Here is a 15,526-nt window from a genome sequence, read left to right as displayed (position 1 = left end):
TCCTTGAACACAAAAATGTCTGTTTCAGAAGGAATGATAAGACTATATTTGATGAGCTGGCTGGTGAGGGAGCTGACATTGCAGAAGTTGACTTTGGTGTTGATATTACTGGTGAGACACTTACATCAAGTTGGCCCCACAACTCACTCAGCCTAATTAGCAAATACAGGAATGTTTCCACCTTGCATTGTGCTGCATCTGATACAGTAATGAGAATACTTAAACTAACTGTATGACCTTTGCATGAAACACTAAGATGACCCATCTGAGACACAACTATTGCTCTTGTTGATTGAGAAGACTATTGAAGACCTAGGACTATGTGTGGTTCTCTGTGATGTCTATTTGCGGCACTTGTCCAATTCTGTCTCGTCTGCTTATGACAGTGTTTTGTAAGTGTGCTCATTAAAGACAAATTGTCTTATAATCAATGCTTCAAACTTCTGTGTACATCATCTTGACTGGTTACATCTTGTGATGTTTTCACAACTCCCCTCAAACCCTTCTGGCCATAAGTCATTCAAATTGTAGGATAAATGTCGGAATTGTATCTTTTCATTTGAGAACCATACATACCTTGCCTACTTGCACAAAGAAGTCTTAGTTATTGACCCCAAGCAGACAAGGGACCTGTTGCACAAAGTGATCTCAGTGTAGTGACTGAGTGAGCCTATGCAAAAGTATCGGGCTAATCACCCTAGCATTCGAATAGCTTTATGGAATGGGGCCATGGTCTATATCTTCACAGCACCTGATAGTTTTTTAACCTCAAGTATTTGCCTATAAGTTATCATTCCCTTTGGGGAATGATAATTGTTTGCATACTGAACATGCTTTTACTGTCTTGGGTACAGTCTATTAGGTACTTCTACACCAGTGAGTAAGTGTTTTTAGAAAAATATTTCATCTTCAATTACTGGTTCAGTACTTCAATTCAACTTTGAATTTGTTGTTGGGCTGCCTCAATTGTGTCACATGAACTCACAACAGTCGTGTACATTTCTAATCAATAAAAAGCAAGGCATGGATCTTTATTTATGCAATATCCTCTTCTGTTGAGTTCATGTGTGTGTGATGCCTGCATTTCATCCTTAAGAAAGATATCAAGATGAAAAGGATACATTATGTACTATTGTACTGGGTGTTATATTATTGTATTTTGTTATTGGGTTTGTTCATATGGGTACGCAAATATATTGGAAAATAGTTATTTATTTTGCAAATGCATAGCTTATCTAGAGATGTGTAGCTAAGACTTTTCTGTGCAAGAGGCTTTGCTAGTGATACTAACTTGTTTGATGGAATGTAATATGACATTGCCCAACAACAGGCCGCGAGGTGAACCCAGCTGAGTATGCCTCCTCCGGTGAGTCCCAGCATGCAGCAGTCATGTGGTCATGTGACCTGCAACTCTGTTCCTCATAGCTGTATTATATTGCTTGTTTCATCCTCATTGCCTGTTTCAGTCAACTAGCAGCCACCATCTTTGATGTTTCTATTGTGTGTTCATTCAGTTTCCGCTGTGGGAGTGTCTCCCAAACCTTGTGACTTGACACTTAACATATGTCCAACATGAGTTCTTTATATCCTTGCTGAACAAGCTCCATGAGTCATTTGCTGATTGAAAAACTGAAAATGAAAAAAACATGTGCTGCAAGAATGTTAAGTATCCTGGGTTGGGGCTGATAATGTGAAGAACTGGCCCCCACCCAGCAGATATCTGAAGATACTAGAATTCATTAAACGTGATGTATGACAAGTATAATGATAACTGAACCTGTGTTGGTATGTCGTGTCATGTCATTTCTCGACCCTCAAACCCCTTGAACTCTCTCATTGCTTGATCATTTCTTATGTTGCTCATTATTCATTCATATTTCATTTTGTGACAAGTGTCTCCCGGGATATATTCAAATCATCACATATAAACTATGTAGCAGTTCATAAGTTTGTTTCAAACCAGACTTGTAACACTCACATGGATAGAAAATAGCTCTAGTCTGCTATCTCTGGAGCAATAATTATATATGTTTTTCTAAGAGATAGTGTTGTTACAATTTGTTAGATATGTACACAATGGGAATATGTTTTAATTTCAAGTGTCTACAAAAAGTACCCACAGAGTTGTCATTTGAATAAGTGGAGGTCCACAAGGAGATATCACTAGGCCTTCCAGATTAGTGGATTTATAGCAATTTCTGTGTATCACTGAGTCAGCAGGCTTGAGTTATTTCTACCCCTGTTATTTATAACAAGTTAACATTTTCATTAAATCTGTTAAATTGTTAAAGAGAAAGACAAAATCATATCTATGATTAATATTAATTCACAATCACTCTTGTGCCAAAGCTGTTTCTTTTGTGGTCACTGGTTAAGTCATTGTAAATAACTGAAAATATATGTTGAAAGTTAGCTCTGATTGTAGAAACTAAACTAGACAGTGGGTTATATTTCCTGGTATCATAGTGCTGATAGGTATGGGTCAAATTGTAAGGGAATGGATAAAAAGCCAACAATTCTAGGTGCATGTAGGTCAAAATTAGAAGTTATTTTGCACATACAGTATTTCACAACAATACTTTGTGATGCACTTAAAACAAATGTGACAGACACATGGAAAATGATAAACATGTTTAAGCTTAATGTCCAGTATGATTCACAAATATATATTTATTCAAAAAGTATAAGGTTATTATCTCTCTATAGGTAAGGGCAAACGTTTAATGTTTAAGTGTGGGAAAGGTATCTTCCCATAAGACAGACCTCCCAAAAGACAGACCTCTTAAAACAACACATTTTATGGTTGGTTGCATAAGGCTTAATGAAGCTGTACCCTTGATAATAATGGTATGTGCCCAGATAAAAAAGAAAACATTAGGTATTAACTATAGTTTTATCAATTCATGTAATGAATTATGATTTTTAAATTAAGACATATTGCATCAACACATATGTACATCAACATCTATTTGCCAGATCACATTTACTTGTGAATATTATCAAAAACAATAATTTATATACATGTACCTATCAAACATATGAGACCAAGCACCATATTATTTTACATCACATGTCAGATAAGAGCACAGATAACACTTATTAGAAAGTCACTTGAACATCATCATTTTCTCCTTTCACCTTGCTCTTGGCATACAGGTAGCCATTTAGAGGGTTGATCGGAAAAAAGTCACGGAAAAAAAGTCATGGGAAAATTAACTATTATAAAACATGTTTATACTGAATTTTATAAATACTATTTCACTTTCATCTTCAGTAATAAAAACATCCTGTTCTCCAGTTATTTGCAAAAACTAATTCAACAACATGTAAATAAGCTTATTGAGGACCAGCTTGGTATCTTTATGAAATTGTTGATATTTCTTAACTCTGACGATAGTGTCATATTAGCTGAAACAAGTGATGGATTGCAAAAAACTTTGAATGTGTTTGACCAGTATTGTAAAGAATGGAAACATAGTGTGAATTTAGATGTCTGTGATGAACTTCACTTTTTATTATACTGTCCAGCACTAAATGCCCTCAGAAATCAATTTCTTCCCCAATATTTCTGTAAACATCGTACTATTGAAAAATTTGTTTATCTAATGAAATGTGATTATTCACCACTTAACTCTAAAGTTGCCAAATTTATCAAAACTGGACTTTGCTCAATGTTTTAATATGTATCAATATGCTGTATGTTCTCTGTGTCACTATATGTGATTTTTGAGAATAAAATTTCAGTTCTATTCTGTTCTGTTCAGTAAAAGGATTAGTAATATGTTTTGAGAAGGGCACAGGCGATAGGAGTGTGCTGTTACTATACTCTGTAGTGACTCTGGGTCAGCTCATTAATTAAATAGGGGTGGACAGCATGGCTCAGCTAATTAGTGTACTCATTGAGTCTGTCTTATGGGAGGTCTATCTTTTGGGAGTGAACCATGAGAAAACATTGATGGTTCAGTGTTATTCTTGAAGATGTTTAAAACAATATGCTTTCAATGAAAGCACATTTCTGAAAATAATTTGTGTGATTCATAAGGTTGGGTGTGAAATATAAAAGGATTATTAACAGACCTGAGGTATTTTATTTAAAACTGTATGGATGTGATCACGATGATTACACATATTATCATCAAATTCATATTAATTTGTGTTCAGTCATTGTATTAAAAATTCACAAAATAATTTTCATCAAACATTTTGCTGAACTAACCCGAATCAAGTCAACATGGTACTCACATGATTGTTTAATCAGACAAGTAAAAGCCCTCTCTTCAAGAAGTGTTCTCTCTGTTAATTCAAAAGATGTCAATACTATGAGTTTTATTTCTGAAGGCTTAAATGTATAATGAAGACACTAAATTATCTTATGTTTTATCCTGACATTTGCATGAGGATAAGTAAATATTATTCATCATGTACCCCACTTATTATTTATTCATTTGTGATGAGGCCTATCTATGAAAATTTCATGAATTATGGTGAAGGGCCTTTGAGGGATTTTTCATGGTACAAGAAAAACATTTTCGTACATTTATTTGATTTTTTGGCAAAAGAAATCTTATTTTGTTCTTTAGTAAGTCTGTAAAATTAAATCCTCCTATATTTATATAAAATAGATATTTGAAACAGATATTGATCTGCTTAGGAAGATGTAAGATTGGAAAAACTGTAGAAAGGTTTCCGGAGACACCTGTCTATGCCTCTTACTCACCCTGTAGATGTGATTGAATTGCATTGATTCTGTTGATTGCATTGATTTAGTGGCATGTGTTGTGTCGCATGTGAATGTTGTTTGTTATACCTGTTGTTACAGATAGTGACGACGATGGAGATAAAGACAATGACAAAGACTCTGTCGGTAGGAGAATAGTACGCTCAATGTATCTGCTGGTCAGGGATAGAAATTCGCCAAATCTGGCCCCCGTTTCACAAAGCTATCGTAGCACTATAACTGTTGTACCTCCTATACTGTTACATAGACTTACGGGCGGTGGGGTAGCCTAGTGGTTAAAGCGTTGGCTCGTCACGCCAAAGCCCCGGGTTCGAATCCCCACATGGGTACAATGAGTGAAGCCCATTTCTGGTGTCCCCCGCCGTGATGTTGCTGGAATATTGCTAACAGCGTAGTAAAACCAAACTCAGTCAGTCAGTCAGTCAGTTACATAGATTTACAACAGTCGTAGTGCTACGGTAGCTTTGTGAATCGAGGACCTGGTTGCTAACAGCTAGTGGAATAATAGTGTTTGCTGCAGTTAGACCAACAGCAAGAAATCTTTTTATTAGAAGGAATCATCCATTTATCAGATCGATGGTAGTTTTTGAGAAGTTTTCTGCAGGTAGGTGGGTGGGGCATATGGAGCAGGGTAGACAGGGTTGGGGGGGACCTTACCTCTTTTATATATCAGAGATGTACAGGGTTTAGGGAAATGGAACATGCTTTATTATTTAATTAATATCTTTTTGCTACTTGAAGGTCAGTTAGATCATTGTCTGATTTTAAGTATATACCATGACCAGACCATAACAGGGATATGATATTCCAGTACATGTAATTTCAATCCCTGCCAGAGGTTGTTCCATCACCGTCCTTGTTGTGTTGGAGGTCTGTTGGGAACTGAAACAGCCATCAACATACACTATCCAAATCTTTTGCTTTTGATCTTGCAAAGCTCCTTACAACTAACATGTCATACTCGATAATGATTTGCTGTCCTACAGTATTTAGTGTCATAAGTCTTTGTCAAATCTAGCGTTCTATATCTGCTTCTGTAATTCCATGTAAAATACTTTGATCAACATGTTTGATGCAATCCAATCGGTAGATCATTTGGCCAGGGTTTTTACAGCTTATTGTCCACATTTCATGATGAGCTTTACAAAGGATCACAGCATCATCTCTAACGCTGACTTGGCAGGGGATGGAACACTGCTTCAGTCGCCTCTACACCCTATTTCACAAAACTCTCAGAACTGAACAGCTTTTGCATTTTGTTGATCTGTTTTTTCTGAATTTATTTTCAATTCTATGGCCTTGATTTTTGTGTAAATTTTGTCCAAAATGCAAGAATAACTATTGTAAATATTCTTCAAAAGGAACAATGATAGATATATTATTGATAAATGTTTGGATAAATTTAGAATGTTTGAAGATTGGTATGGTTTGGTATTGATATAAGTTCATTTGAGATGTATGAGTTGACTCATGCAAGTGATAGTCACAATAAAGCATCAGCATTGTGTATTCCACTTGAAGCATCAGAGATTGCTAAGTCTGCAGCTATAGGCCTATCTGTGAATACTTCCACAGTATTACTTACAGGATAGTAGGGTTACATCCACATAGGTGTTTAAATTTGATGGTTATTTTTTGTATTTGAAATATGGTTTAACCTTTCAACTATACTCATTCTTGGGGCGAGTTCGGGGACCCAATATAACCACTCTCAGTGCCCACAGCAGTCATCTAGTCGTTAGTCTAATACATCGTCACTGAGTCACTGAGACTTTTTTAACTTTGATTGAGAAAACTAGAAATGACAGTGCAGAATCAGACCAAATTTCAGAAATATGATTTCAAGTTGCCTGGTTCGGATATTGATAATGATCAACATGACGTTTAACTGGCAAGATTGAAAACCTATTCTTTACCTTAGGAGCCATATGGCCTTTATTGCCCTGGAAATACTTCAGTGAACAAATTCCCCATTCCATGATCCAAACAAACAGAACAAGAGGCTTCACATTCCAGTTTCTTTCTTTCATACAGTGAAGTATGATTTTGTCAAACTAAAGCAGTATAGACGTATATTGTGGGTTACTGATGATTACGCTTTGGCTGTATTTTCATGAACTTGAATGCTCAAATTCTAAAGAATGGATAGTGGATTTTTACATTGGATTGGGCCAAACAGTGGTTATCAAGAAGGTTGGACAAAAATAGCTACGAACCTATTGCATGACCAATCAAGGATGCTAACATAGAATTGTTTTCATTATTAACTAAATAAAAAGAGCTTGAAGTGTGAAAATTCAGGCCAAGGGAAGCATGCTTTTCCTACCCTCCTTCAAAAGGTCACCACCTCACACCAATGCAAAAGTCATTGTGTGAGAACTATTGATGTTGATTTTAAAGCGAGATTGTGACTTGCCTTTGAAGATGTTTCAAGTGGAATAACTAATATTTTGGAATGTAGTGTAGTGTGTGTGTTTGTTTAAGCATGTCTAGAGTCAGTTACTAATCAAACCTTTTTCCTTTCACCTACCTGGATCTACAGTCAGTGACAATTTCTTTGGTAAGCCTTGTACTCTTGTATTGTCCATAGTTCATAGCATAGTTTGTAAATTTTATGGTTTAGTTTGGTTTATTGTTTACCGCACTCAGCAATATTCTGCTATATATGGCGGCGGTCTGTAAATAATCGAGTCTGGACCAGACAATCCAGTGATCAACATCATGAGCATTGTTCTACGCGATTGGGATTCGATGACATATGTCAACCAAGTCAGCGAGTCTGACCACCCGATCCCATTATTTGTCTCTTACAATTAGTATGGGTTACTGAAGACTAATTTTGTGGAAAATAGATTCTACAGAATTGTTTTTACGAAAATGAGTATTCATAGTAATAGCTCTGTTTGGGTAGCCTGGTTGTTAACACATTGCTTGTCATGCCAAAGGCCAAGGTTCAATTCCCCACATGGGTACAATGTGTGAAGCCTATTTCTGAGGTACCCTACCATGTTGTCGCTAGAATATTGCTGAAAATGGTGTAAAACCCAACTTTCTCACTCAAAATAATATGTTTTTACTTATATTTATTGTGAATTGGATGAATTAAGAGTTCATGTTTCACTTTCTCTACAAAGTATTTACTTCATTTGCATATTGACTGTTGAAATATTGATAAACCTATTAGTTAATGTTGCATTTGCTTTTTCAGGAATGGGCAAGGAGCTTGAAAATTTAATTCTAGAAAATACAGAATTATTAGCTACCAAGTAAGTAATCATTTGGGAAATGTTGACTTGATTAATGTTATTTTAGAGATAATGTCATCAACTTGATAAAAAGATGTTTTGATAATGCACAACCATTTAAATGAATTGTAATCTTTACTTGTTGTTTTTTACTTGAAATGCCATTCAACTGTAACGAAACTTGTGTTTCAGAAATGCCTTGAACATAGTGAAGGATGATCTCATAGCCAAGGTGGATGAGCTCTCAAGGTACTGATAGTGATAGGGAATGTAGGAGTTGTTCCCCTTATCTGCAAGGAGCCAGTGATCAAGGGTTTCAATGTCAAACATGTTATGATCCTTGGTATCTGCACAGAGTAGAAATCATGTATGACTTGCATCGTTCAGGGATGCTGCTGTCATTCAGCTGTCATGCTGTGATGTAGGTCGAATATCTGAAATACAGCAAAAATGTTGGTTGTTTTTAGCCATTTTAGCTCTAAGTAATATCTTGATATAAAACTTAAACATGATTTGTTAAGGTGATATGGCACAATGAATATAGCATAACATTCTGCCACTGACATAGTTAAATATAGGCTGTCAAATGAATTAGATCATCATTTCTTTTGTCCCACAGAAACAACCAAAATATTCAATAGGCACCTGTCAGGAAATACAGAATTAGATCATCATTTCACACGATTTGTCCCACAGAAACAACCAAAATAAGGTATTCAAATGCTTAGGCACCTTAGTCCAGGAATACTTATGTAATACATCGATGAGAGTTCAAGAGTGCCTCCAATTAGTCCCTGTCATCATAACCATCATAATTAGTTTGCATAATAATTTGTTTGCACGGTTACTATATATTGTATTTTGATGTTTCCGTTCCTGATTGAGCTGTGTCTTTGTGTAGTGAGCAGGAGATTCTCCGAGAGGAGATCACCTCCCTGCAGACTGTGAAGGGCCGGCTACAACTTCGCATCACTCAGCTGGAGGAAGAACTGAAGAAGACAAAGGAAGAAATGCAGAAGAAACAACAGGCTACAGGAGACGAGGAGGTAATGAGCTACAGAGGAAATCTGAGAGGTTGGATGAAGCAGAACTTTGATTCATTCATGCAGTGAATCCTTTTTAATTTTGTGGCCTTCTCTGACTTCTTCACACCAGGTTCCACCTGTGATCTTAGATTTGACCTTATTTGGTAAAGTCAGATTGTATCCAGATTTGTGGTGGGATCATTTTGAGGCTCACAGGAATAAGAAGGGCTACTTCTGTTGTTGCAGGGGTGGTGGGGTAGCCTAGTGGTTAAAGTGTTCACTTGTCACACAAAACACTGGGTTCAATTCCCTACATGGGTACAATGTGTGAAGCCCTTTTCTGGAGTCCCCCGCCGTGATATTGCTAGAATATTGCTAAAAGCAGCATAAAACTAAACTCGCTCACTCTGTGGTTGCAAGAATTGAATTGAGTCCCAACAACTGTGTCTGTTCCTTGCAGGACGATGTGCCAATGGCCCAGCGGAAGCGGTTCACACGTGTAGAGATGGCACGCGGCGTTTGATGGAGCGGAATCAGTACAAGGAGAGGCTGATGGAGCTTCAGGAGGCTGTCAGATGGACGGAGATGATCCGAGCCTCCCGTGAACATCCAGAATCAGGTCTTCAGCAAAAGAAAAGGTCCTCTATATGGAACTTGTGAGTATTTCTGTTATGCAGTGTAATAACCCTTTCTGTCTCTTTCAGTGGTCGGAAATCATGGATAGGCTAACAAACCTACCAAGACAGTCGGAAAGAGGTCAAATGTTATCAAACCTCATGAATTCTTCCTGAGAATTAAGCTTTCCGATCAGTTTGTTTCCATGTAACACATCACATAGGCTTTAGAGAATAGAGGCTGTACAAAAATATTCAGTAACATGGAGACTTTTGCATATCATGAAACTCTTTCAAGATGATAAGGAACTGAACTGAAATCATGATATGGTCTGATGTATGAATCTGAATGTGATCTTGCTGAAGTATAGACCATCTTTAGACCAGATACTCAAGGATCATAAGGATATTTCAGGACATGCTTCTTGAAAAGTAGTCTCTCTACAAGCTTCATAATGCTCCTTTCTTGCTTGAAGCAGTCTTTTCAGTGTGCTTATTGTTAGCAACCTGGATGAAGTTAAAGGCAAATATTATGTCACTGTATGATCTAGTGTCTCTCAACTATGACTTCCATTGTCAGTGTAGGCATTCTTCCTTCTTCTTTGCAAGCTTTTCCAAGTTCTATGACGGCTGAAGGTTGCATGTCAGCGGAGTAGTATGGAACACTGGTGCTATGTCGATGAAGGCCGTGCTAGGGCGGCCGCAGCTCACATGACCAAACAGAGATTACTCTTGTTACATCATGTTATGGAGTTTGGTTGGGTCTGTTTGGTATGTCACGGGCCTTGTCGTGCTGTTCTTGGCCTTGTCATGCTGTTTAAGGCCATGTCATACTGTTTTAGGCCATGTCTTTCCTAACAGTTGTCATCCAGTAGCTGTGTGTCAAGTAGCCAGGTTGCTTTCCTTCCTGTGTATATATAATCCCTGTCTTTAACGAGCTTTGTAGAAAGGTGTTTCTTTCCATGAATACAAATCTGGAACCTAAATTTAAATAACCCGGTGTAAGACTCTATATTCAGAAATGACACACTATTATCGCTCTATATAATCATGCTTTCACTTATTATATGGTCAGTCTGTGACTTGTTAAAAATTCTTTCTTTGTAATAAACACAGCTTACAGTAATAGTATCAGCATCCTGATGGATTTGATTATCATAAAAGGACCTGAAACATTTATTTAAAGTGTAAGATTAATTGGAAAGTTTTGACATGAAACGATGACAAATCACTGTTGTCAAAAGTGAAAAATTGAACTGTATGCAAGAAAACCCAGACATACTATTTCATGGTCTGTGTGGTCGGTCTTTGCCATTTGTGAAACAAATGCAAAAACATTTCAAGCAGAGTAAAGAATAAACATCTCTTGGTTCCATCATTTATTGACTGAATGAGATTCCTGAACCCATTTGTGTCAGTATTACTGACAAAGAAAAGTTATTTTTGACTGAACCTGCTAAAAAGCCCAAATCCTCTATATCATCAGGACCCTGATCTGAACTTGGACTCTGTGTTACTGAACATAATAATACCTAAAGATTTGGCAAGTCCTTGGACAGTTTGGGCTGAAGGACCTGTAGGCAAAGTTTGGGTTCAGACAACTGGTAAATTGTGTGTATGAGCTTAGGGTTTGTATCCATTTGAATATGATTCATGGGTCCAAAATATGTATTCGGGCTACTGACAGGATCAAACTTGGGATAGCTTTGTATGTTAATTTTTGTTGTAGCAGTAAGTATTTCATGTAGAAGAGATCAAATACAACGATATATATTATATTAGGGCACATACTCAGGTGGATAAATGTACTGGTATATAGTATTGCATCTATACAAAAGAATGCTTCTATGTCAATGTAAATATGACAATTAAAAAATTTATCACTGAATGATAAGGATGAATACTACAGTATTTGTAGAACTTTGAAGTTTTTGTATTACAAAAAAATCACAAATCAGAAATCATGTGTTAAAAGTTCTTCACATATTATATATATATATACATATGCTTGTATTGTGAATCCCAGAAATAGTTCAGTCAGATTTTATTTATTTTTTGTACTTTTACTGAATCGTGTGAAGGATTGAAAAGTATGTGACTCGTGGGGATTTTTTCTGGCTTTTCCATCTAGATTTGTCTAGTTGAAGGTTACAGCATGGTGTTTGGTAATTTGGTGGTGGTTTTTCTGGAATTGGACCTGTCGTGTGCCGTCTTGTCTTGCATCTTATGGTCTGTATCATTGAGGAAGCTTAAATTATGGGAACAGTTTGTCGATAGACTTGAAGCATAAATATCACTTTTGTGATAGGAACTAGCTGAATGATTCGATGGAAGCTATTTAAGAATGATACCTTTCGAAGCTGGGATGCCAATTGGCACTATCCTGTAAGCATGACATAGTTTCTCAGATGTTAAATGTAAAGTTATCCTAAGGGCAAGTAGAATTACAGCTTTATGTTTCCTATCTTGTGCTATTTTTAGGTGTGTACTTTGCTTACCTACAGAGGCATGAGATGAGAATTCACACAAAAATAGTGATTTAGACTTTTCAGGTTGTCTCATGTACACCTCAGTTCATCCGCTGTATCTCCACGACGGTAACGGTAACACCTACATCCATTCCTATGGTTTCGCTGTTTCAAATTTTCCCTTGATTTTGATGAACATTTATTGACAAATCATACATTCAAAGGAAATAGGTGAGATAGGACTTGCCATTGGCAGTTTATATCTTTTCCATCAACAATAGGGGCCAGTGGGATAGCCTCCGCTCATCACGCCAAGACGCGGGATCGATTCCCCACATGGGTACAATGTGTGAAGCCTGTGATATTACTGGAATATTGCTATTGCTATTCACACTTACTCACTCCATCAACAATATTTTTGAGAGCACTGTTGTGTGTACCAATCTGTTTATTAATATTGAATTTCTTGTACTCTATCCCAATCAATGATATATGGTATAACCATCAAACTGTGAGGTCAGTTTCTGACTCACATTCTGATTGGTCCATTAAAACATGTAGCCTAGAAAATCAAGGTTAGGTACTTTGAGATCGTGACAATCTCTCGAGTGGATCCTGGGTAATGGTAGGTTTACCGAAATACAAGCTCAGGAGGATATACCTTCATGCCCTCTCCTGTCATATGAACATCCAGGTGAAGATAGTGCCAGAACCGTATAATAATTGATTACTTAGTTCCTTCAAACATTTAACTAATCCAACGAATAACTGATGGTTTTAATATCAGCCGTAACTGGGTGATTATCTACTTGTGTACTTGTGTTACTTGTTTGTTTTCCCATTTTGTATCTTGCCAGCCATTGCTTTGGTGATTTCATCCGACATGCTGCTTTAAGCCTGCTACCACAGATTTTTGGCTGACATATTAATATAATTGTAACCATTTCACATATTATAATGAAATAGTTTGCTTTCCTGGCTAATTCTAACATTCACATTTCTACAATTTTTTATCACTAAGAAATAAATGCTTTGTTCTTTGATGGTAATTCACATCCAGATTATAGCCTGATAGTTGAAAGTGTTTCTTAAATCTGTTAGCTTTGTGGCTTGAAAAGTGCTTATACAGTGTTAGGGAAAGGGTCATGGGGTCCACTTTGTAGTATTCAGATGAAGGGAATCTGAGAAATTATATTTTATGTTTGGATAATGATAAGGACCCCTTGACTTTAATCCTTGAAACACTGTTGGTATGTGATCATTGACTGGATGGTATAAGGTGTTCCGCATCCTGTGTCCCTGTGATATGGAGAAGTCCCTGGCATGACATCCCTGCGCGTAGGGACAGACATTGACTGTGTGTGCATGTTTAGTTTCAGCAGCATTGTCTCCTCATCTGAACCATCCACGCCATCATCCCCCGAAAAAAAGAGAAACAATGTCAAGACGAAAGAAGACTCACCGCGGTTAGTCCAACCAAGACTAATTGAGCCTCGTCCGATTCGTCCCCATTTAACAACACCTCGGCCCAAACCAATAACACCCTGTTGGCACAGCCTCAGCTGCTGCCACCCCTTCCCAGCCCTCAGAAACCAAACCCTCGGCCTCAAAAGCCTTCCAACAGTTCAAACACAGTTCAGCACTTATAGCACAGGCTCAATTTAGTTACTGTTAATCAACACCTCTTGTCAAGAGCAGATACACATGGCAACACCAGACCAGCAAAGACTAAGAGACCTTTGAAAGAAAAACGAGATCTTCTCACTAATTCTCATCACAGTAAAGTTTTTCTTCAAAATGAACAGGTCACGAAACCTTTATCCGAAGAGTTGTCATATTAGAAATCGACCTCTACCATAGTGGCTTAGATAAGTTACTCTTCCTTTAAATCTTCCTTTGTAGTCAGGACAACATTATCAAACTGTTTTAAAATTGGGATTATTTTGCTAGACAGAGCGAAAAATGATTTTTCATTAATCTCATTGCATGTTTCAAAAGGGCTAAATATTATGAGTTTTTAAAAACTTTTCAGAGGGGGAACATGTGATGAGATTTTTAAAACTTTTTATCAATATGACACAAATGTGAACAAGAAATGGTGGTCTAATAAAGGCCAGTGTATGTATCACTTTGTGATAGTTGCTGTGACAGCTGACCGCATCTGGAGTTGTGTTGTGTATCTGCTCCTGTGTATGTTGACTCTGACACTCTACTAATCTCGGGTTGGTGTCGAACTTACATGTGATATAAATGGCTCTGGAACGAATGTGTGATATGGGAGATTAAGAACTAAACCTAGTGCTCAGAATGGTCCTGAAAGAAAATGGTGTGAATCTGAATGCAACATATCCCAGGATCTCTTTCAGACCAAATAGTATAGAACTATTAGAAGTGCTAGTCAGCTCAGGACACTGATATAGATGAAATGCTAACATTTAATCTCAAATCCAAACATTTGTCATTCATTTGCAAGGTCAGTTTTAGACATTACATGTGTTTTTAGATACATTGTTTATTCTTTTTAAGAGTTCTTGCTACTTTTAGAATTTAATGAAAAAGAATAATTTTAAACACTTTGTTATGAAGCTGTAATTTTAAGTATGCTGAAATGCCAGAGATGCCATGGTTGTGTGTGTAGAATGTGAGGGAAGATTGTGAGATGAACGATTACATATTGGTGCTGTTACAACACAATACTTCTAGGCTAGTTATTGTAATAATCTCTGCTCAAATGGTGTATATATTCATCCAAAATACAATCAAGTACATAAGGGCATTCTGGTTAGACTAATTTTAATGATGTTTGCTGATGTGTTATTTGTTTTTAAGTTTAACTGTTGTATAAAGTGGTGCTCTGGTCTTCCAAGTCAGTACCAGATTATTACTGTTGATATGCAGAACAGCATAGAATCTCTGAAAAATATTCAGTTTAAAATCAGCATGTTTTATTAATTTCGAATAGAGCATTTTGCCATTTTATTAAAGGTGTTTAATGTGTAATGTAATGTGCATGGCAGCACTGGGATCTTATCCATGATGTTACTTTGTAGTACCTCAGAAAAAATAGTTTTGCTATAGACCAACAAATATCTTTTGCCAATATTAATATATTTTTAATTTAATTTTTATCTCCATAATGAAAGATTATACAGGTTCTTTGAAAACGCTTTACTTCAAAGTTGCAGTTTTACTTTACTGTAAAAGGCTGTGTGTGAATCGTTATGTGCATGAAATAATCAGATCAAAGTGACAGTGTTAAATCCAATAAACAGAACTTACAACATAAAATTGCCCCAATTACTGTGAATATATTTAATGCACAAATTTCTGCCTTAAAAGTTGATCAGAGTTGAAAGAAGACTGGAGATGTCATCTGAAATGATCTTTCAAGAAATGTTTTTCATAATTATTCCCCTTCCACCTGGACTCCAGATTC

General features: G+C 36.7%; 1 protein-coding gene across 1 annotated transcript in view; it reads left to right on the top strand.

The window, feature by feature from the left end:
* The window catches only part of LOC124280217 (C-Jun-amino-terminal kinase-interacting protein 4-like), a 102,506-nt gene that overhangs the window by 12,525 nt on the left and 74,455 nt on the right, over nt 1-15,526 (top strand). The window contains 9 exon segments of the mRNA XM_046716113.1: nt 29-111; nt 1,331-1,366; nt 4,820-4,864; nt 7,281-7,298; nt 7,947-8,004; nt 8,176-8,232; nt 8,885-9,029; nt 9,469-9,519; nt 9,522-9,664. Coding sequence (XP_046572069.1) covers nt 29-111; nt 1,331-1,366; nt 4,820-4,864; nt 7,281-7,298; nt 7,947-8,004; nt 8,176-8,232; nt 8,885-9,029; nt 9,469-9,519; nt 9,522-9,664 — 636 coding nt within the window.

This window comes from Haliotis rubra, unplaced genomic scaffold, assembly GCF_003918875.1.
Source record: "Haliotis rubra isolate DU_JTF1 unplaced genomic scaffold, ASM391887v1 Scf262, whole genome shotgun sequence".
Lineage (NCBI taxonomy): Eukaryota > Metazoa > Mollusca > Gastropoda > Lepetellida > Haliotidae > Haliotis > Haliotis rubra.
Note: the sequence above shows the minus strand (reverse complement) of the source record. Positions and strands in the feature narration are given on the sequence as shown.